At 47.8% G+C, this 27375-nt stretch overlaps 1 protein-coding gene across 1 annotated transcript in view; it reads left to right on the top strand.

Annotated features, from left to right (window-relative positions):
• The first annotated feature begins 17420 nt into the window (after positions 1-17420).
• nsmfa (NMDA receptor synaptonuclear signaling and neuronal migration factor a) overlaps positions 17421-27375 on the top strand; it is a 40531-nt gene continuing 30576 nt past the window's right edge. The window contains 1 exon segment of the mRNA XM_064308860.1: positions 17421-17906. Within this exon segment, the coding sequence (XP_064164930.1) occupies positions 17746-17906 (161 nt within the window). The 5' untranslated portion in view covers positions 17421-17745.

Here is a 27375-nt window from a genome sequence, read left to right as displayed (position 1 = left end):
AGGAAAAGAAGGTCATCGCCATCTTTTTCTCCCTCTCCTGACCTCCTATCTATCCTACTTGTCTCCCCACTTGCTAACCATCCACATTGCTATCCTCCTTCTCACCCCTCCCTTACTCTTCAAACTGTAACATCTCACCACGCTGCTTCCTGTTCTCTAGAGCTTTTGCGTCTCCTGTCCTTCGGGCTATTTCTGAGGACATTTATTCCTTTAATCTCCTCTTATCGTCTACTCTGTTTCAACTGCCGTGCCCCCTGCCGCTCTTTAGAGGGCCCGCGTTGCTCCCCCTCTCAAAAAACCCCTCTCTGAACCCGGGCAGACGTTCACAACCACCGCTCCAATTAATTTTGTCTAAAACTCTCAAGTGTGGTGGTCTGCAATCAACTGCCACTCCATTGGCCACAGAATGACCTCCTTGACCCAACCGATTGGCTCTCAAGTCTGGCCACTCCACTGAGACCGCTCTCCTTACGGTTACAGAGACTCTTCGCTTAGCAAGAGCTAGGCTACTCGGCTCCGTCCTCAGGCTTGTTGCGTTTGACGCAGTTCGCCACTTCCCTCCGTCCCTCGCCGAGATGGGCATCTCAGGCACCGCCTTCGCGTGGTTTTCCTCATAGCCTGCTGCCCGATTCCTACCAGGGTCTGTCTCCGTGTCCTCTTGGCCCGGTGTCCCACAGGGCTCAGTCCTTGGTCCTCTCATCTCTTTACAATAATTATTTTCTCATGGCAGGCTACGACATTGCGATTGTTTTTTCTTTTTCTTGCTCTCGCACCCAATCTCAGGCATGTGTCTCTGCATGCATGTCTGACCCTGAAGCCTGTATGTCCACCTGAACTTTAGGGTGGAGTTTGAGTGTTACAACCTGATGAGTCATGTGGCAAAATTTTAAAAGATGTAGTGTATGAGGGGAGGCGGAGTGACAGATGATTTAGGTTGGTGCATTAGTAAGTGTTAGTTTCTATGTAAGGTAATGGTTTTATTGTGTGTTTAATAAAGGGGCATGTAAACTCTAGTATAAAGTATATATGTTTCTGATTAAATACAGTGTGTGCGTTTAATTCTCTGACTGTGTGTATGCGTTTCTGTGTTTCCGTATAGGCTACTGTGCATGTACGTACATTGGTGTGTGTAAGTATGTGGAGTGTGTGAGTGTGTGTGTGTGTGTGTGTGTGTGAGTGTGTGTGTGTGTGTGTGCGTGCATGTGCTTGTGTGTGTGTGTGTGAGTGTGTGTGTGTGCTCACTGTCTTGTCATTTTGTCATTGCCCTCTTCAAGGTGCTTCTTTGTGTCTCTGCCCAGTGTCCAGCTGGCACAGACACAGCCAACAGATCCAGCCTCACTCAGTACCTCTCTCTCTGTCTCTCTCTCTCTCTCTCCCTCTCTCTCTCTCTCTCCCTCTCTCCCTCTCTCTGTGGCCCACCCTTCTCCTGTCTGCTTAGTGTGCATTTGGCAGTGGTGCGTGGTCCTGTCAGGGAGAGCTCAGGCCCGAGTGTGATCTGATCAGCGTCGCCAGCCGCTTTCGTTTCCGAGGCCCACCTGTTCGTCTGTCTGTCTCCCGGCGGGACGCCCCCTGCGCCCCTCACCCCGTGGCCCCGTACCTGCGTCAAATCCCAAAATACAGAAGGCTTAACGGGAGCTGGGCAAGGCGGGGGGGCCGATCCCCTGCTTCGGTCCATATGACCCATCAGCGATGCTATCCAGGAGATGGAGTAGCACCCGAAATGCAATCACCGTTCAAGGGTGTGATGGAACTGAAAGATTTGGGGAGGTGAGCAGGGGTGCACAACTCCGGTCCTGGAGGGCCGGTCCACATACTGGTTTTTGTTCCAACCAGTCACCTCAGTTTTGAGTTCTCTGACAGCTCTTTGAACAAGTCTGGTTCACTCCTGTACTTGAGCACAGTGAAATCTCTGGGACACACTTGCAGTCTGCGGCTGTAGCTGGTGCCTGCGCACATTTCAGATCAAGATATGACTGGGCTAATTAAATAATTAAGAGCTGAAGTTGGCGCAGAATCCTGAAACGGATCGGCCCTTGTTGTGCAGTCCTGAGCTATAGTCATTGTTCATTTGATAAACGTCCACCTGCACAGAGCACTTATTGTGCAGTTTTTTTTTTAATGCTCAGTGGTGGATGGGCGCACATGTGGCTAATACCCGTCAAATTAAATATGGCAAAGCCAGACCAGGGGGAGGCGGTGGTGTGGTGAAAAAGGGGGGGGGGTGAGGAGGGTGCAGGTAATGCTGTGTCTGGTGTGTTGATTGGCTGGCATCACTGTCCAAATGCTGGACATGCACGGTAGAAGACGTGCTCATTCGTTCACAGAGACAGCACCCGCCTCTTTCCACAGGCCGGAGTGCTAGGCTAGCGCACGTCTAGCGTCCCACACAGGCTCGCTGTGCCTAGCCGGTGCCTAGCCGCCGTCTGGAAAACAGGGAACGGCCTTTCAATAATTCATCGCTCCCCTCCCCGTCGACCGTCCGGGAATGCTGCCAAACATTCCCTCATTCATTCGTTCACTGTGGCCTCTCTCTCTCTCCTTTCGGAGACGAGCTCGTTCTCTCTCAGCCAAAGCCGGCGCCAAAATAAATGTGTTCCTACATCATTTACCCTGATCGTGCTGACACTTAAGGGTAAAACCTACAGTGTAAAAAAATGAGAGATCGCGGATGAAGTGTATGAAAGTTTGGGTGAAAATATCTTAGGAAAGATATTTGGGGGTACGGTTTATTTATTCATTTATTTTTCTGTTTGTATTAGAATGCGCACCACACACACAAACACACACACACACATATATATATATATATATATATATAAATGAAGGTGGTGTGTTGTGTTGTGTTGTGCGCATTCTAATACAATATATATATAATTCAGACATTAGCTTCTTATTAATGCACAGCTACCTCTTTTTGAGAACCTATTATTGGTCCGATGATGTATAGGTGCTATATAAGGACATATAGCCCTGCTTGTTTACAAATACAACAGAAGAGGCGCGGTGTGAATTTTAGGGGGTGGGGGTGGGGGGTGAGAGAACAGGAGGCTCGGGGAGTGTGAAACAGACAGCAGATCAGTCTCTCGGCAGGAAGGCGGAAGACTCCAGCGGACTGGCGCTGGTCTCCGGGTAAACGCTCAGCGGGCCAGGGAGGCTCGAGTCTGGAACTCGCCCCCATCGATCCCCTCACCTGCCCGAGTTCCACCTGCGACCGGCCGCCCGCCTCCCCCCCCCGCCCCGCACACGTCCCCTCTGCTCCCCTCGTCTCATCCCCCCCTCCCTCTATCCTTCCCTCCTCTCTGAATCATCTCCATCTCCATCCCCCCCTCCCTCTCTCCTTCCCTCCTCTCTGCATCATCTCCATCTCCATCCCCCTCTCCCTCTCCCTTCTCTCTGTTCCATACCTCCCTCTGTACTCATCTGGCTCCATCCCCCTGTGCATTCCCCCTTTTCCTGCTCAATCTCCATACCCTTGCTCTCCTCGTCTCCCTCTGTACTCGTTTCGCTCCATCTCTCTCTCTCGCTCTCTCTCTCTCTCTACTACACCATTCCTCTCTCTCATCCTCTTTTCTCCTCTCCTGTTCTCATATCTCCTCCTGCCTATTTCTCCTCGGTCCAGTCTATCCCTCTCCTTCTCTCCTCCTTCTGCTTCTTTTTCTTTACTTTTTCCCTACTGTTTTTGCTCTCCAACCTCTCTTTTCCCCCACACATCCTTCAATGCGTGCCTCTATCCATGTGCCCCCTCAAAAACACTCTCTTTCCTCTGCTTAACTTCCTCTCTAAAGCTCAGTCCCCGTCTTCTACGTCCTTCCGTCTTTCCGCTGACCTCCTCCTCTTTCTCTTTCTCTTCCTCTCGGCACCCCTCCCTTTCTTTTTCCCCCCCTTATTTTATTCACTGGCAGTTTCAGCCCTCCCATTCAAACAAAACGACTCTTTTAATGAACCGGATATTTCTTTTTTTTCCTCCAGACGTCTGAGGCGTTATTACCGCGCATTACATTCCCCGCGCGTCGTCGCGGGTTACGTAGTAGCGTTTCGGAGACATTGCAGCTGTCCCAAGGTGACCCAAGGTGAGGGATTAAGGTATGGAGCTCACGTAGGCCCCTCTCAGCCTCCAGATGGAAGGAAGGGGCCAAGACTGTAATATCATTATTAAGAACAGGAGCGATTCAGGTACGGCGGGGCTAATGATGTTAGCGGACTTCCCTCTGGCCAGGTGGCCGGGAGCAGAACGCACGGAGAATTCGGGTTTCAGTAAATTCGGCTCGCTGTGATCTGCAGTGCCGCTTCCCACCACTCCAAACAGACGCTGTTAAAACCTCTAAAAAAATCCCTGAATGAACTTATGGCTGCCTACGACTGCAATGGGCTCAGAGACGAACTGACATACGGTGTGTGTGTGAGTGTGAGTGTGAGTGTGTGTGTGAGTGTGAGTGTGTGTGTGTGTGTGCGAGTGTGTGAGTGCGAGTGTGTGTGTGTGTGAGTGTGAGTGCGAGTGTGTGCGAGCGCGTTTGTGAATAAGGACTCGCTTGTGGGAACAGCAGGGTTGGGTTGAGCACGCAGCAGTCTCAGATGAGGTTGTGTGGGGAGAGGCGGTGCACCGAGTCGCGTGTCAGCTGAAACAGAAGGCACAAAGCATGCTGGGAAGGTTGACTGCAGCAAAGAAATGTGACTGCTGCATGCAGCTACAGGGAAAAGTATAGCTACCCTGGCATACTACTGTGAGCAGACTGTCCCTTATAGACTGCAACATCAGCAATAATAATAAGAATAATAATAATAAGAATAATGATATACACATACTACTGTGAGCAGACTGTCTCTTATAGACTGCAACATCAGCAATAATAATAATAATAATAATATACACATACTACTGTGAGCAGACTGTCTCTTATAGACTGCAACATCAGCAATAATAATAATAATATACAGATTATACACATACTACTGTGAGCAGACTGTCTCTTATAGACTGCAACATCAGTAATAATAATAATAATGATGATGATGATGATGATGAGGATGGTTAGGACGCAATCAAAGTTCCTTGTACTGGGGGCAACCCTGCTATGACCAGCTTCACTGCCTGCGAAGCCCAGTCCTGCTCACGTTCAGCTAGCAGGCAGGAGAATAAGCACAGGCTGGTATGGCTGTTGGCTGTGTGCTATGGCGTTCCATACTCCTGCTGCTGCGAGACAAATCTGGCAGCCGGATGCTCTCCTATTGCTTCTGTTCACAGATGACAGAACAGAGGCCTAATGATTCTGCAGCTCGGTCATGTGACCCAGCAGCATTCGGAGAGTTGTGTGCCACTCAGGAGACGAGCACGTCTCGCTCTAACGTTCTCTTTCTCTTGCTCACTCTCTCTCTCTCACTCTCTGCAGAGGAGATGTGTCTCTCTCTCTAACCCTCGGTCCACGCAATGCTACAGGAGAGAGCTAGCGCTGAAACGGATGGCTTTTAATGCCTGGCGCATCAGTAGGAGGAGCTAACGTGGTGGAGAGCTTAGGAACCACACCTCACGTTGAACCACCCTGCCCCCTGGCAGGATGAAGCCAATTCCGTTCCGTCACGGTGGACCCCTGGTCATGTCTGGCACGATGGCATAGCCAAGGCTCGAACCCGTGAATCCGTCACAAGATCCAGCCTTTTTGGCATTCACCTTTAAAGGCTGAGTCACTCATGAGGCGACATTTCATTTTTACATTTATTTTGGGCACTAATTAGAGCGTCTGCTAAATGCCTGTAATGTACTGTAATGTAATTAACTTGGTGCAGACATTAAGCCTTTTCTTGAAATAGATCTTTTTCTCTGTTATTCTCCTACCAGGCTCATACAAGGGTGGCGCAGTGGCACAGTGGGTAGCACTGATGCCTCGCAAGAAGACAGTTCTGGGTTCGAGTCCCGGCTGGCTTGGTTCTTCCCTGCATGGAGTTTGCATGTTCTCCCTGTGTTCACGTGGGTTTCCTCCCACATTCCAAAGACATGTCACCCAAGGTCTACAGATGGAAATTAGCCTCCTTGGCTAACTCTGGTGCATTTACAGAAATGTTACTCACATGTCAAATAAAGATTTTTTTCAAATAAAGCATTTCTTGTGTTCCAACTGAGCAGTAACACACCTGATTCTACTAATAAACCCCTTGGAATCTTTGCGAAGCACCTTTATTAGTAGAATCAGGTGTGTAACTGCCCAGTTGGAACAAAAGCCTGCACCCACCTGCACCCACACCGGCCCTTTCTGGATAAGATTGAGGACCTCTGTCTTTGAGCATGAAAGATATTTGCAGGTCAAACTGCACTCCGAGAAAGAACAAATATGTGCTTTGTGCAATTCTCCTATGGACCGACCTTTTGGAGGTATAGTTTATTGCTTTTCAGTTCTCTTTCTCCTCGCTCCCCAGCGAACACAAGACCGAATAGAGACTGAATCGAGACATCTTAACATTTACATGCTTCATATTCTGACTCTACCTTTGAAAAGTCATGGCTGTATTTGCCTGAGATCTCTTTCTCCTCGCTCCCCAGCGAACACAAGACCAAATAGAGACTGAATCGAGACATCTAGAGGGGTGGAAATCTCGGTTGACAGAATGTTTTGACATAAACGGACTCGGTTAGCTCAATTTAGCCCTAGTTCATATGTTTTCCGTTGATATAGCCTGACTATGTCCTCTGGCTGGCAAGAAAACTTTCACAATGCCTAGATGGCATATACAGCCGAGACTAAATTAGGCCCAAATTGAGCGAACGTAGCCATGTCAATGCATCTGTCAGCCTAGGTTTCCACCCCGCTAGACGCCTAGATTCCACCTGCGTTCGGGCTAGCGTTCGCCGGGGACCGAGGCGAACGCTAGGTCGTTAGCGCCAAGCTTCTCTATTCATCCAGCGAGCGAGGGAGTCTCATCCTGTCATTCTGTTTCCCCCCAGGAGAGAGAGAGAGGAAACACGGCCAGGGCTGGGCGTGGGAAGAGAGAGAGAGAGAGAGGGGGTACTCCGAGAGGCAGGCGAGCGATCGCTCCGCCCCCGCACCCTTACATCTGCGTGTGGCGCGAGGGGAGGGGTGGCGTGGGGGAACCCGGGGGGGGCGGCGGCGGATGAGTCATAGGGAGGAGGTAAGGTCTTACACAACCTGTTCTTCATGTGTGTTGTTTTGGGTGGGTGTTTTTAAAAAAAAAAAATTAATTTTAATGATGTTGCGATTTTTGTGTGTGTGTGTGTGTATGTATGTGTCTGTGTGTGTGTGCGTGTGTATGTGTGTGTGCAAGTGTGAGTGAGTGTGTATGTGGGTATGTGCATGTGTGTGTGTGTGTGTGCATGTGTATGCGAGTGTGAGTGAGTGTGTGTGTGTGTGTCTGTTTGTGCATGTGCATGTATGTATGTGTTTGTGTGTGCGTGCATGTGTTTATGAGTATGTGCATGTCTGTGTGTGTGTGCAAGTGTGAGAGAGTATGTATGTGCGTGTGTGTGTGCGTGTGTGTGTGTGTGCATGTGTATGTGTGAGTGAGTGTATGTGTGTCTGTTTGTGCGTGTGCATGTATGTGTGTGTGTGCGTGCATATGTTTGTGAGTGTGTGTGTGTGTGTCTGTGTGTGTATGCGGGGGGGGGATATGCATAAACAGAAAGGTACCCACATCCCAGCCCCCCCCCCACCCTGACAAGCCAGATCTATTGTCAGAGCCTCCCACTCACTCTGCACCCGACTGTCCGCTCCTGTCTAATTGTGACAGAGTTGGTGGATTCACTGTCTGGAGGGGCAACGTTGGGTCCAGCCTCCCCTCCCACTTCACACAGTCAGAAGGTTGTCTGCGCCCATTAGGAAGCAGTACTCCAGCATAACGCCTTTCCCATTATTGTATCATTACCTTGGATCAAAGGTAACTGCGCCCCCTCCACCCCCAGCCCCCAACCCCCAACCCCCAACCCTGAATACAGTTCTCTTCTGAACAGGCACCGCTGAGTTTGAGTGTGAGTAATGAGGTAGGACTCTTTCCTGGATCTACAGGTACTGATATGCGTTAAGTGCTGAGTCATGCAGGTTTCATCAGAGATTAATTGCAATGTAAGCGCATATACATGCAAGTATGTGAAACTATGTATAGTATATGCGGTCGTCAGACCTCTGTACTGTACACCTGTTTCAGGAATTGAAATCGCAGACTAACTAGATCAGTGGTCTCCAACCCTGGTCCTGGAGAGCTACAGGGTCTGCTGGTTTTTATAGTGACTCTGCACGTCATGAATCAATTAGAGCAGTTGATTACACTGTTAACTCAACTCACCTGGTGTCTTGGGTCTCAATTGGTTGCTGATTTTAAGGTGAAAACAAAAACCAGCAGACCCTGTAGCTCTCCAGGACCAGGGTTGGAGACCACTGAACTAGATGCTCTGGCAAAAACACAAAAACACACACTTCAGTGTCTCATTTGCATGAAATGTGTACGTGAAGACACACGCATGTGCACTGCATTTCTTTTTCATTCTTTATTCTGGAGGAAAAACCCATTGAGGTCGAAGGCTGTTTTCCAAGAGAGCAGCGTACATGAAGCAAATCATAATTCAACATGCGTGTGAGCATTCATGGAAGGGCAATTACAGATCTGCACATGCAATACTACCGGCTTAATTAAGAAGCAAAACCCATCTGTGGAAATACACACACACACACACACACACACTCAAGCCTGCACGTGCGCGACCTCACACTCGTACGCATGCCGAGCCAGGCTTGGCACGTGTGTGTTAGCATGTGCCGTCGAGAATCGTGCAGTATTGAGGTCACCGAGAGAGAGAGATGGATGTATGGATGATGGATGGATATAGAGAGAAACAGACAGACAGGATGGACAGATAGATAGATAGACAGACAGACAGACAGACAAATAGATAGATAGATAGCTAGATAGAAAGGCAGAAATAGAGAGAGATTTCTTACTTTTAAAAGCACTTCATTGGAGGGGTACACACCTGGCAGGTTGTTGATATGGCCCCCGTCCATGAGCAGGTGTCCATCTTCGGGGTCACAGAGGGGGGGCAGGTAAAAAATATCTACCATCCAGTAGGTTTTCATTTCAACCCTGATTTGGCACAGCTGATTCTACTAATTAGCAGCTTAAGGAGATCTCCCGCTGTTGAATGAGATGTGCTTTGTTAGGGTCAGAAATGAAAACCTACAGGATGGCAGATCTCCAGGAACAGGGTTGCAGGTCTGTACAGTAAATAAAAATGACCAGATATGTGAAAAATAAAACGGAACCATTAAACTCCAAATGTGCACATACATACAGACCAGTGTGGAAAGTGCAAAGTAAACGTGCAAATGGTAGCAAATACTAATGTTCAAGTGGTACTAATAGTAACAACCGTGCAGTAGTAGTGAAAACAATATCAGATAATGAAGTAACATCAGTGTACAAGAGGCTAGCAGTGCAGTCGGTGTACTGGGCACTCCTTCAGAGAAAAGGAGAGGAGGTGGGGTGGGGGGGGCAATGGCTGATGGAGCTGTACTCTTCCTCCACTCACTCGAGGACGGTTTGCAGCCCCCTGGTCCGTCTCATCGGCATCTTCATCACCAGCATCGTATTCCTCATTGTCGTTGTTTTCATTGTCATCTTTGTTGTCAGCACCAGCGTCATCGCGGTAATTCTGGTCACCGACGAATTTGCGTGCGTGAGTGCATGCATGTACGCGTGCCTACGTGGACATACATTATTTTTTTGTATGCATGTTTGTGTGTGCCTATGTGGACATACATTATTTATATATATGTTTGTGTGTGCCTACGAGTACAGACATTATTTCTTTGTATGCGTGTTTGTGTGTGCCTATGTGTACATACATACATTATTAGTATGTATGCGTGTTTGTGTGTGTATGTGTGTGCGTGTGTCTCTGTAAGTCTGAGACATGTACTTCCCAGTACCTCTCACTGTGCAGTTCACTGTGTGTAGATCTTACTTAAATTCCTGTGAGTATATGATGGGCTTAACGGCACTGAAATATTTAATTACAGAACCTCCATCTCCCAGCACAGCGGTGGTTCATAAGCGCCAATCATTTTTCTATGCAAATAAATAATTAAGCCTTTCAATTTATCTTTTTTTTTTTTTTTTTACTAGTGGGGAGGTCGCTTGTTTGTATTAAAAATTATGCTTGACAGCTTGTCCGGACCAGAAAACAGCAGACGTGAGTCACATATTTGTTGATACAGAGTGGACTGTGGATGGCACACGGTGTGGAAGGCAATCACAGATGCTACTTGTTCGGTTAATGGCTGTGACTCATCGCCATGCGAAGGTGCGTTTCGGCTGTGTTAGCTGCAGCCTGACAGAGTCTGGCAGCGGGACACGCTATTGGCTAGTTTAATATTCGTGGAGACTATTTTATCGAGGGTGACAACTGAGCATGACAAGTCTCACGTGGAGGCAGAGAGAGAGGTAGGAAAAGAGAGAGGAAGAAGGAGAAAGAGATATGCCATAAACCATCCATAATTTAAAAAATAAAATTCTAATATAGTACGTACTGTATGTCAACTTCCACATTTAAGAAATTGTATTAGTGTGCTTTTTCGTAACATATTTTTTGCGAGTTGTGCAAGATTACAAAATAATGTAAATTTTTTACAAAAATGCAGACAGTATTAGAAGCAAATATTCATATGGACAGTATTTCTTGTCCTGGAATTCTTAACTTTGACAATGCTGTGTGTGTTTCTTCCCTGTGTGCATGGCTGCATATACATTCTGTGTGTGTGTGTGTGTGTGTAAATGTGTATCCCTCTTATTCTTATTTGGATAGCCTTGTCAGATTTCAGAGAGCTTTTATTGATATGTCAAAATTGCCCACAGCTTGTGGGAGCGTTTTGCAAGCATGCTGGTGTGGACGGATATTCTCTCTCCCTCTCTTTTTCTTTCTCTCTCTCTCTCTCTCTCTCTCTCTCTCTGTCTGTCTTTCCACAGTGACTGATTGCATTATTTATCCAGGTCTGGGGGAAAAAAAACTCCTCCTCAGGTGCAAATCCATCACTTTTTCATTTCTTCTGACCTGTTCATCTGTGCTACGATTCTTTTCATCCTCAGGCTTTCCTCCTTTCTCTCCATCTCTCTTCCCTTTATTCCTCAAAAAAAAGAAAAAAAATGAAATAGCTTTCTCTCCCTCTCTTCCTCCCCTGGTGTTGACCTCAAACAGAAATTATTTATCTCGTTTATTCAGCCTCTCTTCCTGCGGTTTGCTCAGTTTTGTTTAACACCCCCCCCCCCCCACCCCTCTGTTATCCCTCGTGGATTTTACCCCCTCCTCCGTTCAGCCAAGGATAATAACAGTGGGACGGGGGAGTCGCATTAAAAACAGCTCTGCACCAATCACAGGGCACGTTGGTTAAGAAGAGACGCAACAACCCCGACAGTGATTGGTGTATTACTTTCTGACTATACTTCCCAGGAGGCCTTCGGGGATGAAGGAAATGTAGCCAGAACGTGTCCACAAATTACTGCTGGCTTTGTTCTGTTTATTGTTACCAACAATACTCCGTGATTGGTGGAGACCTCCATGCATGTGTTAATAATTTCTGATAGCTGAAATTGGTGAAGTCACGTGACACAGTGAAGCCAGTGATGCCTGCAAAGCTTTACAGCAGCCAGAAAGAAATCTACAATGAATGGACAGATAGGACTTCTGAGTGCTCTACCCACAGCACAGAATATGGATGTTGCCATTACCGACCATGGAGTAACACAGAGGCACACGCATTTAGCCGCGATGTCACTCAGAGTGGGATGGGGTTTGGCCCGCAGAGTAACTGCAATCCTCATTGGGTTGTGATGGTGACCAATCGGGCACCTGTGCTCTGCAGTTTGGAAAAGTAACTATGGTAACTATCCACCTGGTTAAAAGTTGTGTGGCCACCAGTTGTGGCTGGTTATGACAAGTTGCGGTAATAATAAGGAGAAAACGATTAGACAATATGAAGAAGAATACAGCTATGGCAGGTACACTGTCTGCAAAGTTTTGAGTTGTGGGGTATATACCATACAGAGAACAGAACAGGGAATGCCATTTCTTAAGTTTACTCCTTACATTATATAAATACCCAACATAATTAGCTCTGAGTGAGGAAATTTTTCTAAATTATATCAAAATAATTCATTATTTAATATATAAAAAACAAAAAGGTAGCAGCCACAAAGGTAATGTTAGTTGAACTGCGGTACCCATGGGTACACTTTTTGGACTGGGAAGGCTTCCGTACGCGTAGAGCGAGGGGGTGCTGCATATTTAAAGTTTGTGAGAAGGAGAAGGAAAAAAAGGCGCGGATTGGGAGAGTAGTGTTGGTATATTTCTGTTGGAGGGAATGAGTAACTTTCCAGAGAGTTTTAAGAGCGAGAGATAAGTTGTGCTGTATTGCAAGTTGGAGTAATTGTCCGTGTCCGTCCGTACTTTCTCAAGGAATAAACAAGTTAAAGGTTGAATCGTTGTGTCGGCTGGCTTTTTCCGGATCTTTGCGAAGCACCTAAGGCCTTACAGTAACAATATGGTTTTTCATTGGCTTATTCTATTTGGTTTGTTAATTTTAATTCCATTAATTCTATGGAATACTTGCCCAGTGTACGAGCACTGCTCTCACTCATTTGATCAATTTATTTACTGGTAACACATCCACCCGTTTTTTTTCTTTTTTTCTCCAATTTGTATAATACCGCGGCCTCTTTCTACCCCCTTTTTTGAAGCGGACGCGTCTCGCTTCGTTCGTGATACAAATGTGACGTTACAAAACTGTTTGACGCCTGTCTTGATTTACTCTGATGGCTTTGCTTCGCTTCGGTCAACAAGTCATTCCATCTGATGCTGAGGTGAGAAAGAAAAAATGGTCTCCGCGCCAGGTGTAGCCGGCAGTGCATCCACCGCTTGTTGCACTCTCCAGATGAAGAGTGATATCGGTGGTTTCTTTTCTCCCGCGCTAGGCGCGAATCTGATGCTGTATTACAATTTATGTCTGGTTAATTATCCTACGCTAGTCAAAAGAAAAATTCGCTGTGAACGTCCTTTCTCGGCGTGCTGTGGTGTACTATATTTTATCAACAGAGGGTGGCGCGTTTGAGCATGATTTATATCTGTGTTCCATATCCAGAAAACACTGTGGCCACTGTTTTCCCTCAACCTTACAAGCTTCGAGGTGCACTGTTGTGCAGTTTTTCAAATTGCATTTGCTCTATTTGCTCTAAAATGCTCTATTTGCGGGCCGTGTTTGAAATACACCTCGCCAAAGGCTTATAGTAGCCTACCTTATTTCAAAGCAGTATAACAATTGAGAAGTTATTGGGGAAACAACCCGAATTTTAACAAATTTAAATTTAAACAAACCGAGATGTTAGCAAATATCAGTTTATTTACAACTGAGTTTGAGATCCTGAAACGTGCTATTAAATCCATTTTAATAATATTGTTTCCCTGTCATTTCACAATTGTTGTATTGCTTTGAAATGAGGCAGGCTACTATATTGGAAGTGACCTAGTTTTCATTCATCCTCCTTCATCCCTTCCTCTTCATCCTCTCCTCGGTTCCTCTCTGATCAGCACATAAACAAAACAAAAGCTGCTGTCTTTGCAGGTGTTCTTTGACTTTCTCGGAGTGCAGTTATATCAAACCTGATTGATTTTCTCTGTTTATTTTCACAATTTGGAAGATTCAGCTTTCTGAGTTTTTTTTTTTTTTGCAAGGCCAGAGTTACGGCAGTTCGCTTATGCACTATCCCCGATTAATTTATTGATTAGGCATGCGATGCTTTAAAAGCTGAGTGTTTTTGATCTGGCACGGGTGGATATTAAGTAGGAAATGGCAAATTAAAGTTTGTTTTGAAAGTGCTTCTGTGCATGGAAAATACTATGTTTAAATCCCTGTGCTGTTTGTATATAGTTTGTGTGTTTGAGTTCAATAACTGATTCAATAACTTTCTATCAGCCATTGGTATGACAGCAGTTTAGATATGCACAGGAATATACACAAGCTTCTATATGGTGTAGACAAGTCTACTATAAAAAACAACTATTTATGTAATAATATATCATTCCAGAACATAAATGCAGATTATATTGCTAGATATAATTATTTGTTATGTCCCTGCTTAGGACATACAGGTTTAAAATAAAAGAAAGCTAAGACGGACAAACGGCTAAAATAAGGAATTTTAAAGATGAACTCACGGACTCTGGCACGTAAAGCAAAACCACTCGGTGGTGGATGTTTTATTTCATTAACAGCCTAAGACATGAACCGTGTAGCTCCTGCTGTGCCACCCCTTCACTCTTGAAAACAAATTTTCACCTATTTAGACGTTTTTTTTTTACCGATCACAACGCGGTGTTTACTGACCGTATTAACGGTTTACCATTTTAACATGTACCCAATCCTAACATGGGGTTAGTTCACCACACTATTGATAAAAAGTAAATGGGTAGTTGTGTTATTTTACTTTTATACTGAGTACAGTGTGTGTGTGTGTGTGCAGCATGTATGTGTATGTGCATAAAATATATGCATTTGTGTGTGTGTGTATAACTACAAAGTCATAAAATGTGTGAGTGTGTGTGCGCACGTGTGTGTGTTCATCTTTATTGAAGTTGTGACATTAAAGAGAATAAGAATATTACATTTAGTACAGATGTACGCTGCATTGGGGTCACATGTGACTGCATAACGCTGATGTCATAATGTACTTAAAGTCATGCTGTGCAACTTCCTGAGCCAAATGAGCTACAGACACAGGCAGATGCGTACGCTGAGCTCTCTGAGCTCTTAGTGGCTCTCTCTCTCTCTCTCCCTCTCTTTATCTCTCTCTGTCTCTCTCTCTCTCTCCCCCCCTCTCCCTCTCCCTCTCTTTCTCGCTCTCTCTTTCTCTCTCTCCCTCTCTCTCTCATCCATTGGGCTGTGCATTGCTCTCTCTCTCTCTCCCCCTCTCTCTGGGGCGACATAGCTCAGGAGGTAAGACCGATTGTCTGGCAGTCGGAGGGTTGCCGGTTCAAACCCTCGCCCTGCATTCCAGTCCTTGAGCAGACCTACCCCTAACTGCTCTGGCGAATGAGAGGCATCAATTGTAAAGGCTTTTGATAAACGCTATATACAGCAGTCCATAAGTAAGCTTCATTCCATTCACCCTCGTACCCTTCCCCCTCCGCCTCGCCCCTGCACACTGCAGTCAGCGATACCCACGCAGAATTATTCAGTGTTTTAACCTCAAACCCACCTCCAGCCCCAGTAGAGCACCTCATTTTTCTATTCACCCATGACCTAAGCCCACCTCCAGCCGCTGTACGAGCACCTAATTTTTCTATTCACCCATGACCTAATCCCACCTCCAGCCGCTGTACGAGCACCTCATTCTTCTATTCACCCATGTCTGCCCTTAGGAGTGCAGAGTCCCATTTTTGTCTAACTTGATAAATATGCCTTTATCATATGCTTATAGGAATAAATGTAGCAATATAAGTGAGTCAATAAATAGTGAATAATTCAATAAAATTTATTTGCTGCCTGAAAGCTAGCCTGGCTTAGCCATGCACGTTTGCTAGTAGATATAGTCTAAAAAAGCACTTCTGGTCCCAGGCAAAGTAATTAATAACAAAGAATTAGCCAATCACTGAATAGACTCAGCCCCACTGGTGTTGACTGACAGATGACCATGAAATAAAAGTTATTAAATTAAAAGTTTTACCATTAAATGAATAAAGGGAAAGGAGAACAAGGATTGACTCTGAAATACGCTATTTGGAAATATGCCATTCTGAAATAAGTCTTTTTTTTAAAATAATGTTATTATGAAATAAAAATGAAATAAAATGATGATATGTTTATGATAATGAGTGGAGTATTATTATTAATTATTGAATTATTTCACAATTTATTGACTCATTTCTGCAGGCTATATTTTTATCTTTCTATCTTTCTCAGTGATATTCTAAACAGTTGATATTGGTAAGGTTAAGGTTGGTGCTACATCTCTCTTTTCTTATTTCTCAGTCTCAAAATGGTTTCCTTGACTTTAATTGATGGTCCTTATGCTGACTAACCTCAATAACAGACTCCAAAGGCAATCAAAAGCCTAGAATCAAGACTAGATACTGAAAGCTCTCTTAAACTTGCGCTAAGGAAGCAACTGAATATATCTGACTCATCAGAAACGCGTCTGAAGCCGTTTGTCCCAAAAGTTATGACGCACTGAAATGGGGGAGCTACTGTATGTATAAAAAGCGCTATCATTCCTTCAATAAAAGCAGAGAATCTGCAGCACTTTAAGCGCATATGAATGGTTTGATAACAAATCTAATATTATGGAGTATAGAGCTGAATCAGAAAAAAATATGGTTTTATCCAAAATGCTATATTTTCACTGTATATGATGTAAATAAGTATATGAATGAATGCAGCAATATACTGCATTGTGTGTGTGTTTCCTCATGTGTATATGTATTGTCTTATCTGTGTGTAGTAAGAATAATGTCCTGGACTGCGCGTGTGTGTGTGTGTGTGTATATGTATCTGTGTGCTTATCTGTGTGTGAGTGCGCATGCATTTGTGCCTGTGTGCGCGCGTGTGTGTGTGTGTGCGTGCGTGTGTGTCTTTACCTATGTGTGTTTGTCTGTGTGTGTGCGTATCTGTGTGTCTGCCTATGTGTGTATGCGTGTCTGTGTCTATGTGTTTGTGCATCTGTGTGTGTGTGTGTGTGTGTGTGTGTTTTGTCTCCAGGGGGCAGGTACAGCATAGGGTCTGCAGGCAGGTGCAGCAAATTCTTGGGCAGGGAGAGATTCTTCTCAATGGACTTGTTTACTTCCTGTGCCTCCCTGGCTATTTCAGCAGTGTTCCTCTCATTTATCCACTGGACGCCTCTATCTGGCCAAACCCCGCCCCCTGCACCCCCCCCCCCCCCGGGTGTGTACTGGACCCAACTCATGAACCTCTCCATGGTCGTACAATGCACGTGAGAGAATTAGGTTCAGTACTGGCGAGGGAAGAACGGCATCTCAAAAAAATATATATATTACGAGAGCACAATCAAACACAGACCCTGTCGTATCCGGATTTCCCCACAGCTGGAATAATTTGTTTTTTCGACTGGCTTTTTTCAGGGAGGCAGTTCACTGTAAACTTACGCGGCACGTTGGTCATCCCATACAGTACAAGCTCACCCATCTCGCAGCCGTTTGTCCAGCAGTTTTACAGAAATGGTGGATATTGTGCTTTGGAAACAGTGCACCCCTCCACCCACCGCGTGACTTGACAGTCCTTTTATGGTTCTACTGCTAATTTCCGATCGGCTTAAGCTCCTTCCCCAGAGTCTTTTGAAGGCGGCGCGTGGACCACCTCACCCCTCCCCACGCGCCTCCCTCTCTCGAATCAGATCAATGAAGGAATGAGAGAGACAGGCGAGAGAGAGAGAGAGAGAAAGGGGGGCGGGGAGGGCTGAATCGCGCCGTGCCTGTGTGAGTGTGTTTCTTCTCCCCTATTTGACAGCATCGCAGGCGCACTTGAACCGCACTGAACAGTGAGATGGAGACGGTACGTCGCGCTCCCCTCCAATCTACCTGCTGACTGCAATTATCATTCAGCGACCGTTAGCTTTGCGGGTATATCGCAAAGACCGTTATTCGCTTCTGAATCCTTGCCCTTTCTACGGGAGCGTAAAGAAAGGGAACAATACCAAACCAACACATCATATTATATTTTTATATTCCGGAATTTTTTGGTTTGCATGTGCTCTCGCTGCATTTCTTCCCTTAATTCCAACTGTACTCGTCTTTGGAATGAGCTGTTTCTCTGCCAGCGTTGTTTCCATTTCAGTATGGGAACTGCCGTGTCCAAAAGGAAGAATCTAAGAAACGATGCGATATCTTCCGTGGCGGCAAAAGTTAGGTAAGTGATACCCAGGACCGCTGCCTTGTATCCTTGGTTAACGCAGGGTCGTTGGCGAAAGATGCAGGACCTTGATCCCGAACAGTTTTGCACTGTGGGGAAGTTACTGTACCAAGAACACCTCGCGGTATCGTTCTCGTCAGTGCAGCGAAGGACAATTCTTTGCCGTTTCTTTTGAGTATTTCGAAGTATTGGATCAATTAGTGACAACAGTTTTCAGAAATTGTGCTGAGGCAATAGCAAGCTGCAGTGGTTACGGCGCTTAGTCTTCGAGCGGATTCCTGCAATGCTGCCATGTTATTTGCGTAACCAGCTATGTGGAGAGACATGACTAGAGTGCGCAAATGGCCTCGTATTATAAAACTTTGATTGCGTGTCATTGCTTTCATCGTTTGTCATCTGTCCTCGGATGTGGCTGGTGTTCTTCTGGGATTAAGGATGATCTTTCACTAGGGGCGAAGTGAAGGTTAAGGGACGAGATTTTCGGAATATCACAGGTGGGAACTGCTGAATTTGGTGGACAGGTATAAAGCTAATACGGTCATGGCAGACTTAATTAGCAAATGCGCATTATTATTATGATTATTATTATTATTATTTTATTATTTATTTGTTACTGGCGTCAAACTGCCAAAGTCGACTGAGTGGTTTGGATTGGCTGAGTGGGACATTTTTTCAGATATAGGCTGAGCGATAGGGTTGAAAACAAATTGTTAAATACAAAAAGCAGGCATCATATTCATTTTTCGATATACAAAAGATTGTTTCGTGGCATTAAAGTGTATTCATAGAGAGTATGTTTGTGACTGGTCAGTTCAAATTGATTTGTATATCAGTTGCAGACTAATGTTTCGAATTTGTCCCAGTCTCGGCGGGTTTTGGAATACTACAGTGGTCTTCAACTGTCGCGTTTTATCGACAGTCGCTCGCTGCTGCTTAGCGCTGTTTTGGTTTTCAGGGTATCAGCCTGGCAATCTATCAATTAATCAATCCGCTGTAATTGACTCGGACGCCTTAAGCGTTCACACGTCGCTCTGATTTGTGTCTTCAGAGGGGGGGAAAACGGAAAGCAAGAAAGCAATGACACACTTTATTACTTGCAGAGTACAGCTTCTGGGCGCTTTCCAGGGCCACAGATGGGGGGATTTGCATAAATCAATTTGAAAACATTTGTGCACAAATACTTACACAATGGGCTAGTTATACTAGCGATTGAACGCGCATATATATTTTAGATGACATAACGCATCACGTTTTTGTTTCAATCCTGTAGCAGTAGGCGGTTACACTTATTTATTTGACTAGCCTATGCGTGAAATCATTTTACAGTGCTTGAAGGTTTTGCCGATTCTCCAAAACGTGTCAGCTTCCCCTTGACACCATGTAGTGTTGGGTTGTCGTAAGCATCAACGCCAGAAATAACTTGCCATTGAAAACAGCCTGATTTAACATCAGTGTCACGTGCATTAGAATCATCCCATAGCCCCAAATGAACACGTGGCAGCAAAAAGAATCTCAAGATGCATACAAGGTTTTTTTTTTTCCAATCCTAAGGAGATTGAGGATAAAAAGGAATTTTACTGTTCAGCCTCTGGCAAATAAAAAAAAGCGGTCGCGGCAATGACCTTGAGTGCGGCTGCACGGAGGTCATTTCCTCTTAGGGGAGGGGTGTGTTCTGAAACCGCGCGGCTATCCCACAGGTTTCCCGTGTGTCCCAGCCTGCTATGTATGCGGCGTGGCGCGCGCGAGTGCCGGTTTGAAAGCTTAAACACTCCGCTAGCGCTCTGCGCTCTGCGATGGCAGTGACGAGGCCGCGAGGAAACTCGATGCCTCTCAGCAGCCAATCGCAGCGCGGCTGGGCTCCACCGCTGGCTGACTTCACACTGCGGTCCCGGGGTTTGGGGCGCGCAGAGAGAGAGAGAGAGAGAGCACCCCACAAACACAGGTACAAATACTCATTCACACACGCACGCGCACACACTCACACACATGCTCATTCCCACACACTCTCTCTTTCCCTCTCTCTCTCTCTCTTACACACACACACACTATCTCTCTCTCTCTCTCTCTCTCTCACACACACACACACACATATGCTCATTCCCACACACAGATGGATGGTCCCTCACAGACGTACATATTTAGAGACACAGACAATAAAGCATACAAATATGTAACATGTCACAAAGAAACACTAATATGGACTCCTAGATGAAGCAGTGTTGTATTTCCATATGCCCCTTTCACATGTGCACACACACACACACGCGTGCACACGCACGGACACACACACGCACAGACACACACACACACACTTAAGCAATTTTATTTAATTTGGACACAATATCGCCCCCCCAACGCGTTTCTTGGGTTGTAACGATTTCTCATCAGAACCGCCGGGCGGAACACGGTGTGAGGAATGGAGCGGGCGGGCCGATGTCACACGCAGGGTCAGAGGGGCTGGGAGCCTCGACCGCACAGGAAGTGGGTCCGCGTCGGCGTCAGCTGTCTGCGCGCGAAGCTCACGAGCTGAACGCACGCACGCACGCACGCACGCACGCACGCACGCACGCACGAGCGGCTCCAGGCCCATCGCAGCAGCCGCTCCTGTCCGACGGATGGAGAGGAACAGCCGCTCCTGTCTGAAGGACGGAGAGGAACAGAACAGCACCTGGTTTTCGGGGAGCCTGGCTCAGTCAGCCTTACGTAACGCGCGTTCTCCCTCTCTGGCGCGTTTTGCCTCACGCCGCTGAACCGGGCCTCCTTTCCGTACTTTAATCTCGGTCCGCTGAACGAGAGCGAGGACTCGAAGGGGTGGGGGGGGGGGGGGGGGCATTCCCTTCTTGGGTATTTTGTAATTTAATCTAACCGCAGTTTGGCCTGTCATAACCATTTTTTTTTTTTACTACCTTGATTTGTGTTTTTTTTTTTTTTTTTTTGCAAGCATGTCAGCCGTGTCAGCACCTGCCTCAGTAAGCCGCTGTCTTGCCGGGCGCTTTAAGCCCTTTGCCTGCGTTAGCGAGCTAACGATGCCGCGCGTGCCGTCTCTCCGGAGTGTCACTGCAGCTCTCTCGCACACGGACGGCGGATGTGTTTATGTTCTCGTGCGGGTGTGAGTCATTCTGGGTGAGAGAGCGCTAATCGAATGGAAAGTAATGGTTTTGGGCGGAGCGCTGTTTTGTAGTCCCGAGCTCGGCGGCTGTTTTGTCAATGAGATTTCGGGGGTGGGGGAGAGGGGAGGGGAGGAGCGCACAGGTGTGTGGGGAGGGGGCGGTGGGGGGCGGGGGGTTAGTTTCGGGGTATGTCTGGCCGCGGCCTGCCCGGGAGGTGGCTGAACGGTCGTTGGCGGCTGGTGAAGGTCGGCGAAGGTTGTTTATGTCATCGAGGCTGAGTCATCGCTGCTTAGCGAGCGGGGCTTCCTCGCTCTGCCGTGATGTCACAGATGAGCGCGCGCGCGTGTGCCAGCGCTGGGACAGCTGGTGTGTGTGTGTGCCCGTGCCCGTGTGCCCGTGTCTGGGCTTGGCGAGACGGCTCTGTGCCCGGGGGGTAGGTGACACCCAATGTCCCCTCCCCCCCCAATGTCCCCTCCCCCAACCCCCATGACTGTGCATTTATTCAAGCCTTCGGGGGAATGACAGATGATATAGAGAGGAGTGTGTATATGTGTGTGTGTGTGTGTGTGTGTGTGTGTGTGTATGTTTATGTGTGTGCGTGTGTGCGTGTGTGTGTGTGTGTGTGTGCATACGCCACAGCTAGATGGCACCTGACATTGCTGTTGGTACAAGCTGCACCCCCCCCCCCCCGCCCCCTCACACACACACACACACACACACACACAGGAGTGCGAAGGTTGAGAGAGAGAAATGGATGGGCGGGTGGTTCACATGGATATCACGTAGTGCAGTAAAGCCATCCATCTGATGGGGCGTGTGCGGGTGTGTGGGGGATTGTGTGCAGAGAGGGGTCATGATCAGGCTGGTGAAATTGAGCAGGGCAAATAACCCCCCTGAGCCCCCAATCACTGAGAGAGCGCCTTTGTGTGCGTTTCTCTGCATCCCCCTGCAGTGTTCAGGGCCACTCTCAGAGCGGTGTTAAGCGCAGGCCTTTAGGGATGCAGCACTACGCTGAAGCTCCTCATACCCCCCCCCCCCCCAGCTCATAACCCTGCCGGCACCAGCTTTTAAACAATGACCCGTATTGTAGAGGAGGTTGGATGGGTTCCCCCAGAGCCAGAGCCGAATATCTAACCCGGCCCTAAATCTCTCAATTTAATCATCCTTACATTTAATAGGGTTAATAATCCCTCACAAATTATTATTATTAGTCATGAATCAGATTAAGGATGCACGCTTCTCCCCTGCTTGCACTTTTAATTTTTTGGGTACATGCTGTCAGGCCCGTTACAGGGCACTCCTTCCAAAAGCTGAGCTGCAGTGCGTTCCTATTTTCATCGTGTCCATTCAGTGGAAAATGAAAAAAATAATTACATTTGGAACATTTGATTAATTTGAACAGGGACTTGGAGTCTGGGGTCAGGATTGCAAAGGAGGGATAAATTTTCAGTGCTGAATGGAAAGAGGAGTTGAGATGGGTGGGGTGGGGGGTGGTGGGGGAGGGGTGCGGGGGGTGGGGGGGGTGTAGCCCCACAGGGTGATGTACAGTTGGCTCTAGTGTCGCCCAGGGGAATGAGCATGTGTGTGTGTGTGTGTGTGAGAGAGAGAGAGATAGTGTGTGTGTGTGTAAGAGAGAGAGAGAGTCATTTGCCGAGGACGACAGCATCTCATCGCACACCTGTGACTGGTCGATTCGATGCTCTTGAGTTCGCCTGTTGAGCTGCACAAGAAGGGTCTTCCTCCGACTCATGTCTGTGCGCGCCCCACTTTCTCACTGCGGTGTGATAAGCTGCAGCAGCGGCTGACATCACATGCTTTTCGGAGGGGAGTGCGTGTGCTTGTCTGTGCCGTCCTGAATCCACGACCACGAGTTTTTGCGATGAGCGTGGGTATGACTGGGCATTCCAAACTGGAGAGAAAAAGAAGAAAAAGAATCTAAATGAAACGGCACGAGAGGATGGAGGTATGTGGCAATTTATGCACCTGTAGATAAAGCCACTCTAGCAGGCGGATTGCAATTGGGTAAGAGTTTGTCTGAAAATGCCTCATTAAACACTCCCAGTGAAGTCCCAGCAAGCACTGCTGGATGTGCTCTTCAATTATTCAGTGGTTTGCTCCAGGGTGCAACGGCAGCGGGTTCTGAAACCACAACCTTGTGGCAAGGAGTCGGATTTATTACCGTGAACACGATGCTTCACCTGCCACCGACGAAGATCACTCAGGCTCTAGGGCGCGCACGTCCCAAAGGGTGAGAGCTCGAACCCGGGCCTCTCTCAGGAGAGAGGGGGGCTCTCCCAAACCTGCCGCTACCCATGGCTTATTTAGAGCCACATGTGAGGGGAGGGGAGAACTGGAAGTGGAGGAAGGGGGGCTGGAGTTAAAAATCTTTGCCCCTGACATGGCACTAGCTCGAGCTAAATTCCTCGAGTTGCGTACTGGCCTGCATGTCCTGACAGCCTCTATGCTTGTGAACGAGCATTTTGCCTTTACCGTCTTCCACCATTCCCTACTGCTGCCTGCTTTGCCGCGCTTGTCGCCCACCGGCCCCGCCTGTCCCCGGGGCTTTTTTGCATGGACGGCCAGCTGATTTGTTCCCCTGCGCAGGGGGCGGCCGAGCCCTGGCTCGCGGTCAGGGGGAGCGACGAGGTCTGCTCGCTCTCACCGTTACTCAGATGCTCAAAAGGGCGATCGCTCACATCGGTGTCCCGCGTGGAAGCAAACGGCCCGTTTTAAGGCCGAAGCATAAAAACCAGCGAAGCCCACGGGCTCTTCCTAACCAGGGTCGGTCACCCCCCTGCTCCCCCCCCCCACCCCCCCGTTCTAAACGTGGCTGATCTCCACGACCCAGCTTGTTGGCGGCGTTAAGATTAGCGAACCCGGCCGCTATACCGCGTTTAACCGCGCGGCGCTGTCGTCAGCTGTTCGTCAGCGCACGTCCGCGCTTTCTAGCGCTTCGTTCACGTCGAGGCGCGTCAGTAGGATCGTGGGTGAGCCGCCGCGCTATGCTCTCCCGCTTTGAGACCGAGAAGGGCTCGGCTGATCATGCAATCGCCTGACTTCCCTCGCTTGCGCTTTGCATTTTGCGTTCGTCTTGTCTCCAGATTGTGCATTGACGCACCGTTAGAACAGCGTGACTCAACGCTTGGTAGATCTGAGGAGCAGGCATCCCTCTATTTCCCCTCCCACTAACATCGACGTCCCGTTTAAAGATGGCTGCTGTTTTGTTAACGAGATAACGAGCTTGGGCTGTGACTGCGCCCCTTCACCCCGACCCACCCGGAGGAATCCCGTGGGGATCATAAGGGTGCAACAGAAGCACCTCGCTAAAGCCCAGAGGGCTGACACATGCTAGCGTATGATGTACGCTAACTCTCCTGACATTGACCTGACTGTCAATATATGCGGCTACCGAGCATCATAATAATTACAGACATTACAGTTATGGACTGAGTGTCCTCTGTGTCTATGCACTTAAATTCATAGCAAGCGTGACATCACCATTGTCCTCTAAGAAAATATATTTTAATGTTTTTTAAAATAAAAAAAGAGAACACTAACACCAATCCAATTAGGAATAACGCTACATTTTAAATGCAAAGAAATCAGCGCTGTAATCTGTTAATGGTGGGAAGTGCAGCCTCGTTCAGCCTAATCCGTTGGGCAGGAGTAGCAGGGCTCACCTGCTCCACAAACCTGCAGAAAGCAAACGGGATTGGGTTGGTAAAGGGAGTGCCAGCATGGATCTCTCTTTATTCCTGGATGCTGCCCAACCTGGGGAAGGAGATGGGCGGGGGCTTTGTAAAATAGCCACAAGCAACCACAGAATGCCAGTTGGCGGAAGAATGAAATTAAGGAACGTTTGGAGATATTTGTTTCCGCACTCCCTTTTTAAAATAGCCGTGCGACGCGAAGCGGTGGCGTATCATTCCGGAAGGGTCCTCGGAAAAAAAGGGGGCAGACATTGGGAATCTTTCCAAGGAAGTGACGGTGTGTTATTTATTACGTTTTGTTAATTTTTTTGGGTTGCCGTTTCCGTTTGTCCCCTGAAGGGTAATGGGGGATGAGCAGAAATGGGATGTCTGCACTGATGAACACAGAGATGAATGACTGAATGATGCAGCCATCAAGTAAGAGTGATGAGCTTGAGATCAACACACACAAACACACTCACGGACACGGGCACACACAGACACATACACATACACACACACAGACACACACACACACACACTCACACACACACACAGGCACACAGAGACACACGCACGCACACACACACACACACACACACACACAGACATGCATGTAGACACATCACACATACACAGACACACACACGTGCACACACACTCACTGACACTTTGCATAGACACATACACAGACAGACACACACATACACGCACACACACACTCACAGACACGCACATAGACACATCACACTGACCCACATACAAACAAACACACACGCACACACGAACGCTTACCGTATACATAGGAACACAGCGACATTCAGTTACACACATGCATCTGAACACACAGACATGCAGCATTCTGCGTGAGCCTGTAGAATCTGACATTTGAGAAGGGCCATTTCACTGGAGATGGCTGGAAGGGCAGCATGACTAAGGGTCAGGGGCATGCCCAGTGAGGGACACAGAGATTAGGGGTGTGGTGAAATAATGAAAATTTAAATGCACAATGTCTGCAGTTGCAAGTAGGAGTTTGGGGAGCATGTCCGGTGATGACATTTGTTGACATTGTCAGGCGAGCCTAATGTTGCATGCAGGGACTTTGAGTTCGATAGTGCAAGTGTGGATTGGTGGCGTGCTCCATGACGTAACCAGGGACTCAGGGTCTGTGATACGAGTTTAAATTTGGGGGGAAAGTCTGAGCACCAGGGACTGGGGGTGTGACTGGTGATATGGGATTAAATTTGGGGGGGGGGATGGTCTCAGGTTCCATATCAGGGATTCGGGAGGGTCTGTTGTATGGATGAGGGATGAGAGTGTGTGTCTGGTGTAGGCAGTGTGTGTTCGGGGTGTGGGTGTAGATGAGTGCCACGGGTTGGGGGCGTACGGGCTGATATTGGGGAGCAGCGGTCGGGGGTGGAGTGGATGAGGCCGTATGCGAGATGGAGATGTGGAGAAAGGGAGCGAGGGATGGAGGGAAAAATGGAGGGAGGATGGGTTAATTGCTGTGCTTGCCGGTGGCTGGCCCTTTGATCAGACGCAGCTTTGGTGCACACTATCATGAAGGCCTCCGCATGAACCTCATTTACGAAGACAGCTGAAAAACAACTGAGTGAGGAAGAGAGAGAGAGAGAGAGAGGAAGAGAGAGAGCGTAGTGAAACATGGTGATAGAGAATCAGAAACTGAATAATGTACTCGTACTTTGATGGAGTTGAACACCAGACACTTTACTGTGTACTACTATTTCTACTACCACTACTACTAGTATTACTACTAATAATAATAATAATAATAATAATGATACTTAGTGTCTCTCTCTTTCTGTTTCTCATCCTCCCCTTTTGTTACTGATTCTGGTCCTCCTCTCTCTCTCCCTCCTTTCCCGCACTCCCTCCGTCTCCTCCTCCCTGTCCGTCACGCGTTTTGGTGGGCGTACGCTGCATGCGTACGCCAGCCGCTCGCTCTCTCCCTGAAGCCTCCCGCTCCACGGCGTGCGGGCCGCACTCTCTCACGCGCCCCGGCGGCGTCCCCCCTTTTCAGACGTTATCCGTGTTTTACCTCTCCCTGGGGCGGGGCGGGCGTCTGCTTCCCCCGCCCCGTCTCCTTTTCCTGCTTACGCACCCCAGCTGAGGGCTTCTGGGAAACACGCGGAGAGATGAGGGTTATTACCAAAAAAAATCGTAGCGCCGCAAAAAGCTGTGAAATTACCGTGGAGACGGAGAGGGCACTGAACCCCTGATGTGTAGGCCCCGGGCAGACGGGGTGGGCACATTGGGGCCGCTGCTCTTAAACATACACGGGCTGTAAACTGACGGCTTTAAGTAAGCGCTGTTTCAGCCAGACCAGATATATTCTCCCTAAGCTCGTCCTGGTACCGCTGCTGCAGCGGCGGCTTCCTTAGACGGCCAACCGCGGGGCTGCTTTGTGCCAGCGCTGAGGAGTCTGAAGATGCTTCAGCCTGTGGGGGAATGGGAGGGTGGATGTGTGAAGAAGAGAGAGAGAGAGCGAGAGAACGAGAGAGAGGAGAGAGAGAGAGAGAGAGAGAGAGAGAGAGAGAGAGAGAGGAGAGAGAGAGAGAGAGAGAGAGAGAGAGAGTGAGAGAACGAAACAGAGAGAGTGAGAGAGCGAGAAGAGAGAGAGAGACGAAGAGACAGAGAGAGAGAGAG

This window comes from Anguilla rostrata, chromosome 14, assembly GCF_018555375.3.
Source record: "Anguilla rostrata isolate EN2019 chromosome 14, ASM1855537v3, whole genome shotgun sequence".
Lineage (NCBI taxonomy): Eukaryota > Metazoa > Chordata > Actinopteri > Anguilliformes > Anguillidae > Anguilla > Anguilla rostrata.
This window is presented reverse-complemented; position numbering and strand designations above follow the sequence as displayed.